Raw genomic sequence first — 20,741 nt, forward strand, 5'->3', positions numbered from 1 at the left:
AAATTTTATATTCACAAGAAGTGTAAATTTTCAAAGAAAACTCCTTCTTTTTTCATTTTTAAGAAAGATTTTGATATGTATCTAAGTTCTTTGAATAACTCTAAAAACTCCACTGCATGTAAGACTCTGAAATGGTGTCAATCTTTTAAGCTAGTTTAATGTTATTTATGTTTATGTAATGTAACCCTTTGTATTGTTTATTGTTTATTATTGTCCTAATTAGTTTTTTGTTATTACTGCATAATAAAAAATAAAAATAAAAAAAAGATCCGTAACCACGCCCCTCCAACTGACAAGCTGAATGAAAACACCTACTTTTCTAGATCCAATCAGGTGCTAGTTGGAAAAAAAGCCACGCCCACTATGTGTATATATGTATATGTGTGTGTGTGTGTGTGTGTGTGTGTCTTTACTGTGCAGCATCGGTGATGTTGTGGATGCACGTTTCTAAATATTTGTGAGTCACACACATATAGTACTGAATGACTTTCATTCATGGATATTTATGAGTGATCAAGAACGGCCACTTGGTGTTGTTGCAGAGTCTGAGATTGTGACAGGTGTAAGTGGTCAGACTTTTGAGGAAGGGGCATGTTGACAAAACAGGGCGAGATAAAGAGTTGTTAGGAAGAGTATAGACAAGCAAAAGATAATAGAATGAAAAGGAAGACAAAGACAATAGGAAATGAAGTCCCAGATGAAGTAAATGACCTGCTCGGCTCATTAGATGGACATTAGAAAACTGCATTGATTTGCATCTGATTTGGGTGAAACCCAAGGGATACTTCCATGTTCTGGATGTGGCATAGATGGTCTGTGCCCTTCCCTCTATTGTACATGAACCGGCCAAAACACTGAATCATCATTACAGCATTCAGAGGCACTGATGTGCTGCGCTGTTTTTCTTTCCTCACATAGAGGCTAGAGACACTAAATAAAAACTATTTTGACTTTAAATCATGCATATAATAACCTCTGTTATCTTCTTTAAAAGATGGCTATTAATGGCTGATGGGTAAGTCTTTTATAATCCCTTTTCCCCCCTCATAAGTATGGCTATTTCACATATAACTTCAATAATATTACTTTAATTGTTTAAATGTACTCTTAAAATAATTATTTAATTATTAGAAGCTCAACATAGTCTTGTTTTTTGTTTAGTAATACAAATTTTAAGATATGGGACTTAATCATGAGATATAATTCTTTACTGGTGTCATTTCCTTTTAGTCTCTAAATTCAGAAAATGCAAAGAGGGGCTGAGTCAGAAGAATAGAGGCGGATTAATGTCAGTGGGAAAAGCTTCCTTTATGAATGTGTTACATGGATTTACTGGATTTGTGGGGAGAGCACAGTCCAATTTTCTCTAATAGTTTGTGAACTGAGTAATCCCACCTGAAAGCTGATTTTTCCTCGACAGATAGCTCAAAGGAAAGGTCCAAAAGAGGCCAAATATTATTTACACTTCTTTGCAATTCCATATTTTTTCATGAAAAAAAAAAGTGGAATGTTTTAACTTATAAGCAATACTGCAGAACCATAATCTCCAAAAATGTAATTTATAGCATTTTTGATTCGAGTAGTTTTTACATTTTATTTGTATTTATTTATTTGTTTGTTTGTTTAATCTATTTGTTTGTTTGTTTATATACATTTTTGGCTCTTAATTAAAAAAAGTATAAAAACTGAGAATTAACTATTTTTTTCTTTAGCACTCGACATTAAAGTGTAGAAGTCATACTATAATAATAAAAACATTATTATTAATAATAATAATAATAATTACATAATATGAATGATAATTAATTGATAATTATTAATATTAATATTATTTAAAACTTCCATAACATTTTTAATGACTGCCGTTTTTAATATTCTAGAATTTTAGACAATTGTTACATTCAGTAATTTATTTTTATTTAGCATAAGAGTTGGACATTAAAGTTTAGAAGTCAAATATAAAAGTCAAATAATAATAAATATTAATAATAATAATAATGACCTAATATGAATTCTAATTAATTCATATTTATTTTAATGTTTAATTTTATTTATTATGTTATTACTTATTTTATTATTTTATTATTATTATTATTAATATTTTCTTTCAATTACCCCTTACTTGCATAACAATTTAAATGACTGCTGTTTTTAATAATCTAGAATTTTAGACCATTTTTACCTTCAGTATTTAAGAATCTATAGCTGTTAAATGAAACTAATTGCAAATAAAATGAATGGAAATTTTATTAAGATACATTAATAACATGAATTATTTCTTTACTGGTGTCATTTTACTTTTAGTCTCTAAATTCACAAATACAAAGAAAGAGGTTACGTCAAAAGAATTAGAGGTGAATTAACGTAAATCTAAAATATTATTTAGTCTTAAAAATCATACTGGATACAAACCTACCTGCTTGGTTTCTTTTAATCTATCACGCATATGCAGTCCAGCACTAGCCACTGAATCTCATGCTATGTTTGTGTGTGTGTGTGTGTGTGTGTGTGCGCGCGCGCATACCGTACTCCGTGGGGAATCTAATCTCCATCCCCTCAACCCCCCTCCTCTCTCCTCCCCCTCTCTCTCTCTCTCTCTCTACTGCATTGATGCTTCTGCCTTCCTCACTGATGATGTCACTGGTTCACTCAGTCTCAGCATCACCAGCAGAGCCATTTTGGCTTCTACATTACAGGGCACTCAAAGATCTCTCCTCCAAGTAGCCTCCCTCCTTACAAGCAGGCCTCAACGGGCATCCAGAACAAATAAAGGATCCTTTGTTAAACAAGAGGGAAAAGCAGATTGTGTTTGACATATCAGAGGAAGAGCTCAAGAAAAAGATTTTGAGAAGCCAGCGCAAGAGACAGTAGTTGGAGCTGATCTGTAGAGTCAATAGCTGAGAGCATCAGAGGGTCTCCATTGGAAAGGTAAGAGTTTTTTTTTTTTCCATTGTTAGCGTGTTCTAGAGGATAATGCAGTATTAATGAGGCTCTGTGTGTTTATTTGGTGTTGGGTCACCAGGGTGGGACTGCTGTGGGGTGCGGCCATTCAGAGCTGTCAACAAATCCAGACATTATTATTATGACAGAGAAGTGTTTTTTTTTTTTTTTATTGAGTAATGGAACAGATGTTGTTCGTCATAAATGGCCATCTGTCCTTGTGTACATATAAGTGCGGGAAGAATAAATGCACTGTCATTCATTGTCTCAAGCTGGCAGGCACACAATAATGAATCACGATTTGAGAATTTACAGGGCAAAGTATTTCATTTATACTTTTTTACAGTACAACCTTTTCTTTTTATTTCTTATATATAATTTCTAATATATAAGAGTTAATATAATCGCGAGTTGGATAAAATATTATGACTTCTGGCATCACACGCTTATGGAATCGTGTTCTAACAGCACTATGCAAATGATGTCAGGCACAATTAATGATTTATGTAGATTGCTTAACACTTAGGAACACAATGATAGACAGCAAATTAAAAAGAATCTTGAATATGTATGATTTTATGATCTACACTGCTAAATATTTCCTTAAGGCACACGTTCTTGATCTGGCCCTTAAAATTACTTTTATTGGTGTAACATTGTAGTAAGGCTTGTTAGATAATAATTTTGACTTGAATAAAAGCATTTAATTTAGGTATTATCACTTTTTTTTTAGGTTACATGACAACATGCTGTACAATCGATCTTTCTGCTTATCTGTAATGAAGATGTGCATCTGAATGGAGTTTTAATTGTGATGCACTGTATGTACAAAATACATGAGCTTTATTCTTAGATTTCTTACCTAAAAAAATGGCTTGATCTTTTTCCTTCATGGTCTTAAATTCTCTTTTACCAATTATGTTAATCACAGATTGTTTAGAATGGATGTGTATAGGTTAATTAATCAAAGTGTCGGCCACAATACGTGTATTATAACATTTATTTCACTCAATAACACTAAAACCCCCAGCTTTTTAATGTCTTTGTAAAGTGACATGCAACCTTTGAGGTTCATGTCAATGGGTCTAAGACTCTAAGTAACCTGGAGAGTAATGAGAGAGACTGAACTTACTCTGCCACACCAGAATGTGACTCAGCATGATGTCCTTATAATTGGCCATTTCAGAATTATGCTTACATGAGATCTCTGTATGAGTTCATTTATATGTATTCAAATAAACCTCATAGTTACTGATGCCAACACATATATAAACAGAAGTAGAACTCTTCAAAGAAGATTGAGGCTTAAATGCCATAAATCTCCCCAGACACATTAACCTCCATTTTGGTCCGACTAAGAGGCTGAGCTGGACTCGGAGTATGTGTTAGCCAGTTCTGTTATTGGGCTATTGTAATCCTAGGAAGCGTACTGACATTTAGCCAGCCGTGCACTTCTTTTGTTGCTGCCGGCCGAGTATCTCTCTAGATCTGTAGCTGACCGTGCATGATCCTTTTACGGTGAGGTCATATAAACACAGCCTTCCCTGTTTTGTCTGAACATTGAAATATTGAAACATTTTTGGGATTTTATTGTTTAACCTTGTTGTAAGTCACAACTGACATCATGCGTTTGCTTTTCATCCCTTCATGCCATTTTGTTTAATAGATTCAGCAAAAATTATACTCATAGTTGCTATGGTGATAGGCAGCTTTCCCGAAACTAGGTGTAATTCAATTTCCAATGGAGAAGAGTCTAAATCAATATTTATCTGCTGCTAGTAATGGAACTACACAATGAGTAATATCCTTCCTTTACTTTCAGAAATGCTGCACATGCGTGCAGAAATATGGATTTTACTGTACGTTGAGCGTCTTATTATTTTTAGTGCATTGATCAAAATGTCTCAATCAATTAGTAAGCATCTTTTCATGTGTAATTATTTATTTATATAATATAAATAGAAATATAGTATATACTATTCCATTCTCCTTATCCTCTGATAGGGTCGGACATACTGTATATATAGCCTATATATATAATAGCTATAGATCTTCCATTTTTCTGTTTGTTGACATCAGTTTTCCATCAATGCTCTATTCTTCTATTGGCAGGTGTGAGCACTGACCTGGGCTTTTAAAGGAGTGCTCTCAGCACACACACAGAGGCACCATGGCAGGGGCCTCGGTGAAGGTGGCGGTGAGAGTTCGGCCCTTCAACTCTCGTGAAATCGGTAAAGATTCCAAGTGCATCATCCAGATGTCAGGAAACACAACCAGTAAGTACCCATGCATCTGAGCCCCAGTGCTTCCATGACGGACATCCAGCAGTTAAATCGCTAATAATTCTCAAAAGACTCAAGTTTATAGATCATCACTTTTATTGTGTGTCTAAATATTGTTTTTCGCTTGCGTGCGTTGTGTTTATCTGAGTGTTTGACCTCATCTGCAGGATTTCATAAGGGCAGCCATTTTGAGATGATGTGTTACAGTAGCTAACTGATCACTGAACCGTGGGCGAATAAACTCTCTAGTAAATCTGATCCAACATTCATTTCATAGTCGGCCATTAATCTAATGTGGCTACAGTGGTTATTAAAACCGAGGAAAAAAATAAAGGGATGTTGCGATGAACCTATCATCTGACAAGCAGCAATACCAATGACCACTGCAGCTGTAATTATTAGTGATCGATTTTGGTTTGCTGTTTTTACTTGTTTAGCTGGTAGAGTGGTCATTTTCAAAGTAACTTATGAGAAGGCATCATTCTTTGGATCATTGAATAGTATAAGAACATAATCAAGATTCAAAACACCTTAAAAGGTTTAGATGAGGTAGAAGAAAGTTTATTTAGTAAATTATCAGGTTGCTGCTAATTTTCCCATTTATTTTACATTTTGCAGTTTTATATAATTTATTACTGGCCGAAAGTAATATATATTATTATTATTATTTTGGATAAAACCGTAGAATACTGTCCCATCATTAATGAATAACTATACAGTAACAAAAGAGTAATATTAACATTCTAACTACTATTAACTAACAAGAAACTCTGATTAACGAATTAGTAAGTAGTGCTATAGTCGAATGTGGTAGTTCATTATTAGCTAATCAATAACTGCTATTTTTTTTAGAGGAATACTAATAACCTCTATATACAGGTTCATAATTAATGCAGTGAATAATGCACAATTCTGAAGTGAAGATCATGGTAACCTACTAGTGATGACTCAAGTTTTACCAAATCCTTTAGAAGGAATTAATTAATGTGCATTATTCACATTAATCATGAACCATATAGTAGTTCTCTGGGAGGTATGAAAAAAAGTAGTTATTGATTAGTTAATATTGAACTACCGCATTCAATTGAGCGCTATTACTTACTAATTAGTTAATCAGAGTTTCTTGTTAGCTAACAGTACTAGAATGCGTTACTCATTTGTTCCTCTGTAGTTATTAATTAAGGATGGAACAGTATTCTAAAGTGTTACCTTGTTTTGTCTTTTTATTCTACAGTGTGCTGTAGAATGTTATAGAAGGGTTAAATGTACTATGTTAAAATATTATTTTAAATTAGGATTGGGGTAGCCTATTGCCTACAGTTTTACAGCAATGTCATCATACAGAAGAATTTCTTGGTTGTAAGTGTGTATGTGCTTGGAGAATTGAGGGAACTAATCGTTGACTGGAGAGAGATTTGATTTCTAATCTTCCAGCTGGGCGAAGCCGTTAGTCAATAATGAATGAGGGCTTGTGAAATATTTAGAGTCTGGCCTAATTTAGCTTCCTCCCTTCCACCTTGTGTTGCTCGAGAAAAAAACAATGTGTCCACTATCGTCTCTTCACCTGAGGTAGTTCTTGATGAAGTGTTGACGTTTACATCAGATATTGAGTCAAAAATAATTGCAGTATAAAGCCATAGGACATTTGTTATACCATGTAAATATTTGTAAAAACACTGTGCACATATCTGTACAAAAGGGTCCTCGTTATAGAGGATGTAATATTACACCACAGTATTGTTGTACAGCTCAGGTCAAGGGTTTTACGAAGGGTCTGGCAAATCTGTAAGCCATGTTGCAGATTTTATTTTTGCTGTTGGACGTTTTTTGGCGAGCTGAGCTAGTGGGGCATAATGTAAATATGACATTGATAACTGAGGATAAAAGCCTAATACACCAGGGTCCAGTTATTTTGTTTTAATGGGCACAGAGTAGACTGTGAACCTTGAACAATGAAGAAATGAGCCATCAAAAAACAGCAGTTACTTACTGTCCTTTTAAATGGATTGTGGTTGTCAACCTTGTCATATTTCTAATATTTAGAGATGAACTGCGCTGCTCTGACAATATTTTCAAAATCACATCTGCCATCAATTCAAGCAGTAATGGAAAAAATATCTATATAATAGTATATTGTAACTAAAATTATAGTCACTCCATATAAATATTTGTATCCATATTGTCTGTATGTCCATATTGTGAGTTTTAGCGCATATCCGAACATATAAATGTTCATAAATATCCATGAAAATCTATGAATAATAATGAGTCCAGGGTAGTCTATTAGACATTGAGGACATTAAGTGCACTTATCACTCTGTCAAAAAAATATTCTGCATCACTCTCACCATTTACAAATTAATTCTGACGTTCCTGAATACATTAGCACATCTTCTTGATGCATTGCTAATTTGAACATTGGAGGTGAATTCAAATGCACAGCTGGTAGTGCCTAATTAAGACAACTTTGGTGATTACATAAGAAATCTTAGGATCTTGATTACGTTTTACTATTTAATGAGTACATTCCAGTTTGCCAGAGTATGTTATGTGCATTTCCAACCTTAGAAAAGTGAGGATTATTCTATAGTGTCTGCTTCAAAGTTGTTGTTTTTCTATGGTGTTTTTCTAATAATGACATTTCGAATCTCAGCCTCTAACATGGCCACCTTTACGACTGATCTCAGGACAGCATTGACACAGCATAACATTAACTTGAAATGCTAGATTACCTGCACAGACATCCTGTGTGGTTTGCCTGTCTATTCAGAGTCCACTCAAAAGCATCCTTTTAAAACCTTCAACACAATCGTCAGGCACCTTAAACACAAAGGCCCAGCGGAGTGGCGTAATGGAAGAGATCTATTCAAAATCTAATGTTAGAAACAAATCAATTGCTTAACATGTTTGACCCTGTTTTTGTTGTGTATGTGGATTCTGTGGGTTAAAGGCACTTTACTCGAATCACATACTCTAAAAAAAAATATACATTAACACACATGCAAACCATTGTGTGAATAGTTTTGTAGATTGCGTCCCTTTTCTCCTTTGAAAGGGAGACTGGGTGTACGGTAAGAGGGTCGATGATGTCATGAAAGAGCCTTTCTAGTCAGCAGTAATTTGGAGAGAGGCCAGTCCCAGTCTCATTCTGAGGGTGTAAATAACTGGTTGTTAGTGGGAGTCTGAGCCCAGAGAGTGTCTTTTGTGCTACATGCCGGCTGCTTTGTCACCGCTGCCAGCTTGAGATGGGTCAATAGCCGAGTTCCCACAAAGCTGTAGAATGGTGGAGAGCTGAATGATTGACAGCTCTGACTGGTTTAAGCCACCCTGCTATCACTGAGGCACCATTGGGCCGCTCACACAGGCCTTTAAGTTCTTATAAAGGGGTTTCCTTTTCGTAGGAAATTGTCTCATTACTGAACCACTGAAGATTTTAGGGTTGTTCCCTGCGAGACAACTAATGTAAGATTCAGCCTAATGGTTTCTAACAGCAAAAAGTCTTCACTGACACAGGCTTTCATTGGTTTCAGCTGTAAATTCTGTGTGATGTTCTCAGTGATACTGTGGTAATTATACATGTGGTTGAAGTCCATTTATTAAAGATACTGGATTATCTATTTGATGAAATCCTGAAATGGACTTTAGCTGAGAGAATTTGATTGCCATGTTGATCAAAGCACTAAATGATGCTCCCCTGATCACATCACTCCCAGAATTCCCTTCCCTTATATTGATTGAGAATGGTGTGCTTGGCAATAGGGTCTTCAGTCTTTAATAGATTAATCTGTGTTATATTTATGGTCCTTTACGGATGTTTTATTGCAATATAATCCCAGTGAGATCTTGGGGTAAAAGCCATGGTACACTGTGTGACATCAATGATCTTTTATTTCAGACTGTAGGCCTACAATACACATTGCAGGCAAGAGATTGCAGGCAAGGCACAGCACGAAACAACACAACACAGCACGAAACAACATAACACAACACAGCACGAAACAACACAACACAGCACGAAACAACACAACACAGCACGAAACAACACAACACAGCACGAAACAACACAACACAGCACGAAACAACACAGCATGAAACAACACAAAACAACACAACACAGCACAAATCAACACAACACAGCACGAAACATCACAACACAGCACGAAACAACAGCACGAAACATCACAACACAGCACGAAACAACAGCACGAAACATCACAACACAGCACGAAACAACAGCACGAAACAACAGCACGAAACAACAGCATGAAACAACACAACTCAGCACGAAACAACACAAAACAACACAGCACGAAACAACAGCATGAAACAACAGCACGAAACAACAGCACGAAACAACAGCACGAAACAACACAACTCAGCACGAAACAACACAAAACAACTCAGCACGAAACATCACAACTCAGCACGAAACAACACAAAACAACACAGCACGAAACAACAGCATGAAACAACACAACTCAGCACGAAACAACACAAAACAACACAGCACGAAACAACAGCATGAAACAACAGCACGAAACAACAGCACGAAACAACAGCACGAAACAACAGCATGAAACAACAGCACGAAACAACAGCACGAAACAACAGCACGAAACAACAGCACGAAACAACACAACTCAGCACGAAACAACACAAAACAACTCAGCACGAAACATCACAACTCAGCACGAAACAACAGCACGAAACAACACAACACGAAACAACACGAAACAACTCAGCACGAAACAACAGCATGAAACAACAGCATGAAACAACACAACTCAGCACGAAACAACACAAAACAACACAGCACGAAACAACAGCATGAAACAACAGCACGAAACAACAGCACGAAACAACAGCACGAAACAACAGCACGAAACAACAGCACGAAACAACACAACTCAGCACGAAACAACACAAAACAACTCAGCACGAAACATCACAACTCAGCACGAAACAACAGCACGAAACAACACAACACGAAACAACACGAAACAACTCAGCACGAAACAACAGCATGAAACAACAGCATGAAACAACACAACTCAGCACGAAACAACACAACACTGCATAAAACAACACGAAACTAAACAAAACAACACAACACAAGTGAGCATGTCACACTAATTGATCAATTCTTGTTCTTTTTTTTCTACAAAAAAGATCCCTTAAATAACTGTACGGCGTTAACTCGGCTTAAACAACATTGTGGTAGATACCAGACCATACTTTCACAAAGTGAAAAGTTTCATCTTGTTGAAGTAGTTTTCACCTTCCTGGTTTTCATTAAGATTAGTCTGATCACATTGTTTTAGTCTGCATGACCGTCTGGCTATAATGGTAAAATGGAGTGTAGTCATCTGGCTATAATGAAAAATCACATATCTAACTCACTGTAGTGGAAAATTATATAGTCAACTAGCTATAATGGAAAAGGTTTTTTATTATAAGGTCACTATTCACAGTGAACTTTTGTTACAGTTTGACCTTTAATAAGTGTATACACTGGTTACACACATTCACACTCATTGAAACGTGAACCCAAAATCTCCATCTCACTGCACACACACAAACGTCAGCAGTCGCCACGTCCTCTTCTGGGTAATAAAAGCGATTTAAAAAAACTCCTCCTTATTAGGTTTGTGCATTTACCGCTTCAGCCATGACTCATGTAACAACTACTGAAAATGGTGGACATGAATCATTGTCATTATTGAGAGCAGAACAAAGGAGAGATGATGAGAGGAGAGGAAAGAGGTCTGATATTGACACCACAAGACCATTATTGACAATTTACCTATTTAATATATTAAAAGTGTTTGTAACGCAGTTCGTTGTTATGAGAAGGAAGTTGTTATAATAAGCAAATACAAAAGGAAAGTAAAGACAGCAGCCCCTCACGGACGACTGCTGTCACATATAACAAAACACATAAATCCAGGCCTGGCCTCTCTCACTCTTCACTGTCGTCACTCCTCCTTTATGCTTCCGCTCCTCCGTGAGAGATACGAGTCCGGTGCGTCGCGCAGGTGTCGCTCATCATCATCAATCACGCCACCGGCCTCGCGCCGCTCTCTCACGGCCCTCGGTCTCGTCCTGCTCGCCAGTGTTTTAACAACATACTTCATGCTGGAATACAACAGATCAGGAGCATGAAATCAGACACCATGACTGCTATAAATAATTCAAGCAGTGGCATCTCAAGGTTAGCAATATTAGGACTAACTAGGTTTGATTGTGACCTGCTTGCCTCCTATTATTACATTTACAATACCAGCGGTAACACTGTGACTACTCTTAACCAAGAGCCATTTATTCAGCTTTATGTCTGTTAAACTCTTTTGCAATATAAAAAACAACAAAACAAAACATATAGCCTATATATTACAAAAGGCATGTTTACACATTATCTGTTTACTTATCTGTTTTCTGTTATTTATTTTACTAAAAACTGCAACCATTCAAACCAAAAAATTCAATAAAATACTTATTTAGAAATTGTTGTGCATGGTTCATTTCATAGTCCACATCTGATATTGAATCTATCAAAATATATTTATTATTTTTGATTGCTAAAAACTGCAAGCATAAAACCAAAAATTCAATATAATACAATACAATAAATTGTTTTAAAGCAGTTCATTTGAAGGTCCACATCTGATATTAAACCTTGAGGTACAAAATTGGATTATCAGTTACTATTAAATATCGAATATGAAAAAGGTACTTCTGACAAGTTAACAAACCTTTATTTTAATTTGGCATCTATTAAGGTAAAATTATATAATTATTCATTCATTTGTTTTTTGAATGAAACGGCTGCAGAGAAATATTTTATTCCCTTTTTAAAACATTCCTCCTCATTAAACTGCCTCACCATTTGGCACATACATGCAAAAAAACATTTTTTGCAACTAGCTACAAGAGTAGATTTAACATGGCTGTGCTTCTATAAAGGTGATGCATGATGTCCCCTTGGCTATATGTGGTGCTATTATTATAACTCATATACTCTTATGTACAGCTGGTACTGCACTGCCCTGGAGACAGATAGACACAGATGTATAGACTGGTTAAAAGGCTCTGTCCCTTTTACCGACACAAGTGAATGAATTATTTCACTCCAACTCCTTAAGTGCGGTCGGCCATTTTAGAATAGAGCTTCCTGTTTTGAATAACGTGGCCGCAGGATGTTGCTTGATGTATGTGCTGTTCAGATTCACGTGCTCAGATGTGTTTTGATATGGAGCTATATGGAAGTTTAAATTAAAAACCATATAATTAAGATATTTATGCCTGTTTTTAGAGAATATTTCTTTAATATGAATTAGATTTGCTAATTGTTGGAGCTCAGTTGTCCAATGGGTGTTTTAGTTAGCAGAGGAATTGATTTGTTTTCAGGCATTAGCTTTGCTTGAGTGATATCGTAGAAAACTAGAACAGAGATTTACAGGAGGGATTATACAATGACATGTCCTTCTGTTACTTGGCAGCTGTGTGTGTGTGTGCGTGTGTGTGTGTGTGAGAGAGAGAGAGTCAGAAATATGTTTTATGTTGTCTCTGAAACTGTGTTGCTGTGTCTATGAGGTCCAGAAGTGTTTTCTTGTGAGATTGCTGGGCTATTGGCTTTTGAAATGAATTGCTTCAATCACATTTTTCTTAACATGGTATTCTGAAACCTTGATTTATTTTTGAAGCAATTAATCCATTTGTTTTAATGATGAATCAATACATGTTTTCTGTCACCATGTACTCCCCTTGTGTCTTTCCAAATCCATATGACTTTCTTTCTTCTGTGTGCTTGAGCACATAGCTTTGTTTCTTTGTTTGTGTTGGCCATGTGCTCCTCTCGTCCCGTCTCCTCGTTTCCTGTTACCATGCTCACTTGTTTAATCCTTGGCTGTGTCCGAAATCACACCCTATACCCTTAAATAGGGCACTATTAAGTAGTGGTGTCTGAAACCATAGTGGACTTAATTGAGCGCACTCATTCAAATCCCATAATGTACCGCAATAATGCGTGTACAACTAATGCACACTCAACTGCTGGAGAATACCCATAATGCACTGTAAGGTGCGTGCTGAACGAATGAAGATGGTGCCCATAACTGAATCCGACGAGGGAAGTTTATTTGGACAGACAATCGACCCCTTGATTTTGGGAGCGAGTCTACTAAATATGTACACGTCAGGCAGAACCACAGACCACAATGTACCATGATTGTGACTTCACAGATCGTGCTTAATTTAGCAATTTTTACATTTTACCGCATTTACTGTAATTCTTGTAGCTACCTTAAGCTGACTGTTTTTTTACACAGTTACAGTTTTTTGCATTGTTCTCATTTTTCGTTTGTGTATTTTTTTAATATTTAATATTAATATATTAAAATATCAATATTAAATATTTGTTTATATAATTTTTAACAGGTCAAGCATACATACAGGCCTATAGAATGGTGTGTAAGCAATTTTATAAGGGAAAATATATATTATAAAAAATCAGCTCAATAGCATATTCCAAGTGATCAAGGGTTCCATTTAAATACATTGCAAGGGTTCCGCCAGTAGTAAACACTCGTGCAACGTAAGCAATAGCATACATCCAAGTGAACGAGACGGAAGGAAGGGCATAACAAATTGGACTCAAACGCAGCCTCAGTGGTTCGCTCTCTCGTTTTCATTTACTCTTTCAAGTGGACAATATTAGTGGAGTAATGTAGGGAATAGTGAATGAGGGTTTATGGGGTGATTTGGTACACAGCTCTTGTTTAGTCCTCATTGGTCTGATTGTCTTCATCTGATCCTCATGTGCTCTGCTCCATATTTATTGTGTTATTTTCCCTCATGTCTTTGCTGTTTTGTTGTGTGAATTGTGTGCGTACAGTACTTCTCTTGTGTGCACGTTAGTCTACGGGCCTTGTTAGACACTGCTACTTTAGTCTTTTCCTGCCAGTCTTGTGTTTATTTCCTTTTGATAATTCTAGTTTTTCTTCAAGTTCAAGTCAAGTTCAAGTCTTTATTTTTTGCTTGCCTTTTATTTATTTTTACAACCTAGTTCCCTGCAAGGTTGCAGTCTTGTTTTGATTTCCTTTGTTTGCCGTTCCAGTTATTTATTTCTAGATTTCTTGTTTATTACTATTGTTTATTACTATTGCTCCAGTTATATTTTAGTTTCTTTATTTTGTTTTCTCTAGTTATAGTTCTTGTCACTTTTTATTTTGATCTTGTTTGAATTTTTTTGCCATCTCTTGTTGTCTTGTTTTGTTAAGTCTTGTTCTGTGTGTGTGTGTGTGTGTGTGTGTGTGTGTGTGTGTGTGTGTGTGTGTGTGTGTGTGTGTGTGTGTGTGTGTGTGTGTGTGTGTGACTCGTGTTGGTCCCTGCCCTGCCCTGCTTCATGTGTCCTTCCTGGTCGCTGACTCTCCTGACCTGGCAGACAGTCTGGGGTTTCAGCGGTTAACCAAGCCTCTGGTTCCTTGAGCCGCTGCCTTGTCTCCATTGTTGCCGTATAAGCATCTTGAGCTCCTGTTGTTTGCCCTGCCCCATTGTTTGGACTGTTCTCGCTTCACCAATCTTGTGTTATGTCTTCTGTTATTAATAAATCCCCCCCCCCCCCCCCCTCTCTCATGCTGCGTCTGGGTCCTCTTACTCAGAACCGTGACAGGATCAGGTCAATTCACGAAGGAATCATTCAGTTTTGTGAGCTTGATGAAACCGTTCATTCTCAAAAGAACTTTTCAAAAGTTGGAATAAAGCACATTACAGCTAGAAAAAAAATATTATATATTTATACATTAATGGTGTTTTTGTGTCCTTTTTGAAGCTCAGTTTCAGTTAACAAAAATTATTTTAATAGTTAGAATTTTGTTTACAATAACAATACTGACTCTCCCATTCAGTGTAAATAGCCTACATAGAATAATGTCAGAGGATGTGTTTAATTTGTAATGCCATGAGGGTGAGTGATTGACAATTGTCATTTTTGGGTGAACTAATCATTTAACAACTTTAAAGCTGATTAAAGGGATCATTAATAAGGTCACATTTGCAGTTGATGCTGCAGCGATGTCCCACACACACACAAAAAAAAAGAGAATTGTAGTATTTTTAACTAGTGTAGGAATTTGGGGCCTCATTTATAAAACATGCTTATGTATAGATTTAAACTTAAAAATCTAAAACTAAAATCTACGCCAACATTCAAATGTATAAAAACGGTCTTTGACGTGCTTAAGTGCTTAGCGCCACGTCGGGGTCTAAGCAGACGTAGGCTACGCACTCTTTTTTTGGAAACGGCAGGTATTTGAAAATCAATGCAATTTTTGTCGCTCACAATTCTCAAGCATTTGGATGTTGACTGGTGCTCTTTTATATATGAATGACTTTTAATTGGGGCACTTTTACAAGGTGGAGATCTGAAACCATTCAGCTGTGCACAGTTTCAAGATCATTGGAAATTTCTAAATTTCATATCTGGAAGAGAGGTGTACGCTCTGAATCACACGTAGGCCTACACGCATTGGAGAAATGATCGTAATTTAGGATGGTTTCTACGCAACATTTTATAAATGAGGCATGTGAGCTTTCATTATGTTCACTTTAAACCATGTCCTTATCTAGGTCATATTGGATTGTATAGAAAATAAAATGTATACTTCAATGATGAACTAATCAAATGCGTTCTATCTGTTGAGTCTCCAGCATCCCTGGAGAACCAAGATTAGAGTTTGCTTAATGCAGAGAATCCTTTTCAACCTATTGACTCTCTGAAGGTCATTCTTGGATCGCCTTTTTTTTTTTTTTTTAGGTCAGAACACTTCTTGTGGATCACATTTATCTTGTTGCCTTTTTGTTGACTGTGTTAGTTTCTGTAAAGCTGCTTTGAAACCATATGTATTGTGAAAAGCGCTATACAAATACATTTTAATTGAATTTTGAAGTTTTATACATGGGGAAATACCAGTGTGTGTATGTGTGTGTTGAGAAAAGTTTTCCTCATCACTGACTAAATTCAATTTCTCAGTCCAGTAAAGGTTGATCAACCATGTACTGAAAATATGTGTACTTGAAATGTCCTTTTCATGGTTATTGTGCCTTTTTGATTCATGGATGATTAAGTATATTTAATACAGTCTACTAAAAAGGCAATTTTTTTATGTGGTTTTGTTATTTGGTCTTGCACATCCCACCATATGGCCGCTGAGATGTATTTCAGACCAGAAACAGTATGTTCTCCTCATGCTGCCTGTCAGACTCCTGACTGTAGCGCCTGTGATGACGTGTGGGTTGGCTGTGAGTAAGACTGACGCAAGACCGTTCCGTTAATCATGTTCTGAGATGCTAAGCGTGCAGGACAGTTGAAATGCAGGTACATGATTTCAGTGATGTGACGTGTTTGAAATTACACAGTTATCCTTTATGTTGCTAGACAAGCAGAGTCCATTTAAATGATGTTTCCTCCATGATGCACTCAGTGTTTCTGGCGATGCGCTTCTCTTGTAATATGGTTGTGCATTCATTTCATACACATTTTTAGTGGGATAGTGCTAGTTTTCTCAAGTGAAAAGTATTAATTTATCTGTGCAAAGAAACCTGTCTGTTGGCAAATTGGGCTTCTAAAGGAAAGTTCAAGAGGAGCAAGTTCATTTAATCCTGTCAATCATAACACAGTATTTAAAATTTTTAAAGGCCCCTTGCCTTATTCCTATGACAGTTCTTTCAGCATGTGTCCACCACGCCATCTTCACCTTTATTTTATTCATTTGAATGTATTATTTATTATCGATGGAGTTGTCCGGAATATTTAGAGCCTGAGTTGAGTCTCATGCTTGAGACCTCCATCAAGGACGGCAAACTAAACCAGTTTTTTCTTGTATCTCACTCAAGGATTATATGAAATATGAAGTCGGGAAGTTTTTTTATGGCTGGGTAACACAGTAAGGTCTGAATACTGACCTTAGATTGTAGAGACTTGGTGTAATTCTTTCTAGCTCTTTATCTTTTCCTCTTGGTCTCTCGCTCTTTCTTATACACAAAAACTCTTCACAGGTCAGTCCATATATGGTGGACTTTAAATTGCATATCATTTTCTGACATTATTAGTATTATTTCCTATCTTCCTAAAGTTAGCGGCACTTGTGCTTCGGAAGTTTGTGATGATCATGTTGTCCAGCATGATTTAAGACGCTCCAATGAACATTTTGTGCTTTGGTAGAAGAAAGAACATGTGAGTTTTTGAGCGAAATAGTAAATGTAAATATGTAAATGTAAAATAATCAATTTTACATCATAACCGGTTTAACGTTTTAAATTGTTTAAAATAATTGCCAGGTTTTGAATTACAGATTTAAATTTATACAGCATATTAGGCATACACTAAGCATAGGTTTCAACTAAAAAGGTAAAACTTTTTATGCGTTTTGGCCACTCATTTACACGACAACAGCGTTTTGGGGGCCTGAAAATGCAAACTGTTTCTGAAACATTTTTGAAAACGATACCGTTATTGTGTAAACTACTGTACAAAAACGTGAATTTGGGAAAACGGTGGCCCATGGCCGCATGCGTAGTACGTGTTCAGTCTGTAGGTGTGCAGTGTTTCTTTACAAAGTGACGTATGAGAATTAATTCAAAAACATAAAAAAAAAACTTACCAATCTCCAACTTTTGAATGTTAGAGTATATGGTTTATGCACTACGTAGCATTTACAATGTCACTTCAAATGACTCAAGTCTTCCCATAAAGACGCCTACATAGTAGGTCATTTTCATTTACAACCATTACCATATTTAGACGAACATAATTACTAATTTGTGATTCTTGCCTCTCTGTGATGACTTTCAGTTACTGCTGGTGGGAGAAGCAGGGTTTAAGAGCACATCCGTGTGGACTCGTTTAAACTAAACTACAGTGACTCAGCACTTTCTGCCACTGTGTGGCGGCCATTTAGTGGCTGACAGCAGAGTATTGGGTGTCCACTCAGGATCTCTAGCATGTTTTATTAACCTTACTTATTCTCTGCCATCTTTTCCTTGTCTTTCAGCCATCATCAACCCCAAAGCACCCAAAGAAAACAAAAGCTTCAATTTCGATTACTCCTACTGGTCACATACCTCGGTGAGCCAGAACTAGTTAAAAACTTTGCAGTGAAATGCACAAAACAGAGCTATTTTGCTTTTAAAGTCAGTCTTCCAAATGTCAAAGACTTGTATTTTTCTTCATCTATCCACAGCCAGAAGATATCAACTTTGCCTCCCAGCAGCAGGTGTACAGAGACATTGGAGAGGAGATGTTACTTCATGCCTTTGAGGGCTACAATGTCTGTATTTTTGCATACGGTCAGACCGGTGCCGGTAAATCCTATACCATGATGGGCAAACAGGAGAAGGACCAGCAGGGGATCATTCCACTGGTAAAAAAAAGATGCATGTACAAGCAAATATGAAGAGGAATAATCGTTTCCAAATATCAGTTTCAGCACTTTTATACAATTATTAGCTACTTGAGTGGCCTTTTTGTGTATCTAAAGCACATATTGTCTCTCCGTACTGGCACTACTGTATAAACAGGAAAATGATAATGCATTCAGAGGCAGTGTGAACAAGATCAGTTCAAACAGAATTAAACGACAAGTCAAACACCAAGCTGACCAGTACACATAGTAAAAAAAAGGATTATTCACTAACTAATCTCTCTTTATTATGTCTGTCTCTTTCCCCTTTTCTCCTTCATACTAACCGTCAGCTGTGCGAGGACCTTTTCACCAAGTTTAATGACAACAATACTGATAACAACATGTCCTATTCTGTGGAGGTAAGATTGGGTCAAACCCTGTTTTCTATTCTTCTGTTTGGTTCCAAATCTTTGTAGCATCTCATTAACACTCTTTTTATTGTAAATTCTGTTTGTGATTTTTGTTTCAATTCTCATTTATATGGTGTTTGTGCTTTTAAACGGGCTTTTATTTTTGTCTTTCCAGGTTAGTTATATGGAGATTTATTGCGAGAGGGTACGAGATCTTCTGAACCCCAAAAACAAAGGAAATCTGCGTGTGCGAGAGCACCCATTACTGGGCCCATATGTAGAAGATCTGTCCAAACTCGCTGTCACATCATATAATGACATTCAAGACCTGATGGACTCAGGGAATAAGGCTAGGTATTCTGTTCTATTCTATTCTATTCCATTCCATTCCATTCCATTCCATTCTATTCTAATGGAGTGTTCATGTCATGTCTGTATTACTGTAATTACAATTTTCAAACTAGTAAAAACTTTAAAAGGGTAGTAATTCTTTAAACTGATCAAAACTGACTGCAAAAACATTTATGTTACAAATTCTATTGTTTCTAACTCAAAGATTTCAGTTTTTTATCACAGTTTCCACACAAAAAAAAAAATTAAGCAGTACAACTGTTTTTAACTTTTACATTATAAGAAATTTTTCTTGAGCACTGCATCAGCATATTAGATTTTCTGAAGGATCATGTGACACTGAGTAATGGCTGCTGAAAATTAATATTTGCCATTACAGGAATAAATTACATTTTAAAATATTAAAAATGTATTAAAATAGAAAACAGTAACACAACAGCCAAAGAAAACAACATAAGAGACTTCTTTCAAAAACATAAAAATCTTGAATAGTATTGTGTTTATTGAGCACATAATTAAAAACTCTGGAATGTTATGAAAGTTCCAAATGCTCTCATTTGATTGTCATGAAACTAAAATTAGCAACGAAAGATAACCAGGAACCTGATACCATATTTTTCATTTAAGAAGCCATTTCATTATAGCCAGTGTTACCTGGTGCCTTTTCTTTGTTTTTAAAGTTTTCTAAGAGTATATAGAAGCAAATTAATGTATTCATTCTATTATTATGCTGTCATTTAAAACAAAGCCGCACATGGATTTTGGCTTTTGGATTTTGAGTGTTGCCATAGTAGCAAATCATTCCGGAGTCTGAGTACATACTGTAAACAGTTCAAAGTAGAATCTCAGACTCTTGTAATTACAGTAATTCTAACACAATGTGAAAGCATTTACATTCTATACGCTTTTCTTTTCTTTTTTATTCCAGAAATAACATGTGATTGTTTTTGCTGCACAGACCTGTGGTCTCACTTATTGTACAGTCCTGGTCACATTTGTTTTTCAAGGTCTTCATGGTCCACATTGAGAGGAAAAGAAATATTTACTTATCATTCATGCTTATCATCATAATGCCATGGAAACAAATGGATCTTTTAATTCCAGGAGGCATTATGTTTGTACATTCCTGTTTCCTCAGCTTAGTGTCACTCAACAGTTCTTTAATCTCAAGGTGTTGAGATACATCCCTGCCAATACATTACACCTTCCTCCTACATGATACATTTAGCCTGTTATGTAAGTTGATGGTTTGGCACAACAGACAGGAGCTAATTGAGTGCAATACATAATTAGGAGGTCTAAAGTTTGCACCTTTTTTTTTCTCCAGCGCAACATTTTAAGTTACTGTGTCATCTGAG

The 20,741-nt window shown here is 36.2% G+C and overlaps 1 protein-coding gene across 30 annotated transcripts in view; it reads left to right on the forward strand.

The window, feature by feature from the left end:
* Positions 1-2,635: 2,635 nt before the first annotated feature.
* kif1aa (kinesin family member 1Aa) overlaps positions 2,636-20,741 on the forward strand; it is an 86,281-nt gene continuing 68,175 nt past the window's right edge. For 12 of the 30 annotated variants that reach the window (XM_056246281.1, XM_056246282.1, XM_056246283.1 and 9 more), the window contains exons 1-6: positions 2,637-2,928; positions 5,053-5,216; positions 18,272-18,345; positions 18,461-18,640; positions 18,973-19,041; positions 19,208-19,386. In XM_056246281.1, coding sequence (XP_056102256.1) covers positions 5,111-5,216; positions 18,272-18,345; positions 18,461-18,640; positions 18,973-19,041; positions 19,208-19,386 — 608 coding nt within the window. In that variant the 5' untranslated portion in view covers positions 2,637-2,928; positions 5,053-5,110. Of the gene's footprint in view, positions 2,929-5,052; positions 5,217-18,271; positions 18,346-18,460; positions 18,641-18,972; positions 19,042-19,207; positions 19,387-20,741 lie in introns of all 30 variants that reach the window. The other 18 variants (XM_056246271.1, XM_056246273.1, XM_056246275.1 and 15 more) reach the window with 3 other exon arrangements.

This window comes from Rhinichthys klamathensis, unplaced genomic scaffold (assembly GCF_029890125.1).
Source record: "Rhinichthys klamathensis goyatoka isolate OS25496 unplaced genomic scaffold, OSU_Roscu_1.1 h1tg000036l_1, whole genome shotgun sequence".
In the NCBI taxonomy this organism is placed as follows: Eukaryota; Metazoa; Chordata; class Actinopteri; order Cypriniformes; family Leuciscidae; genus Rhinichthys; species Rhinichthys klamathensis.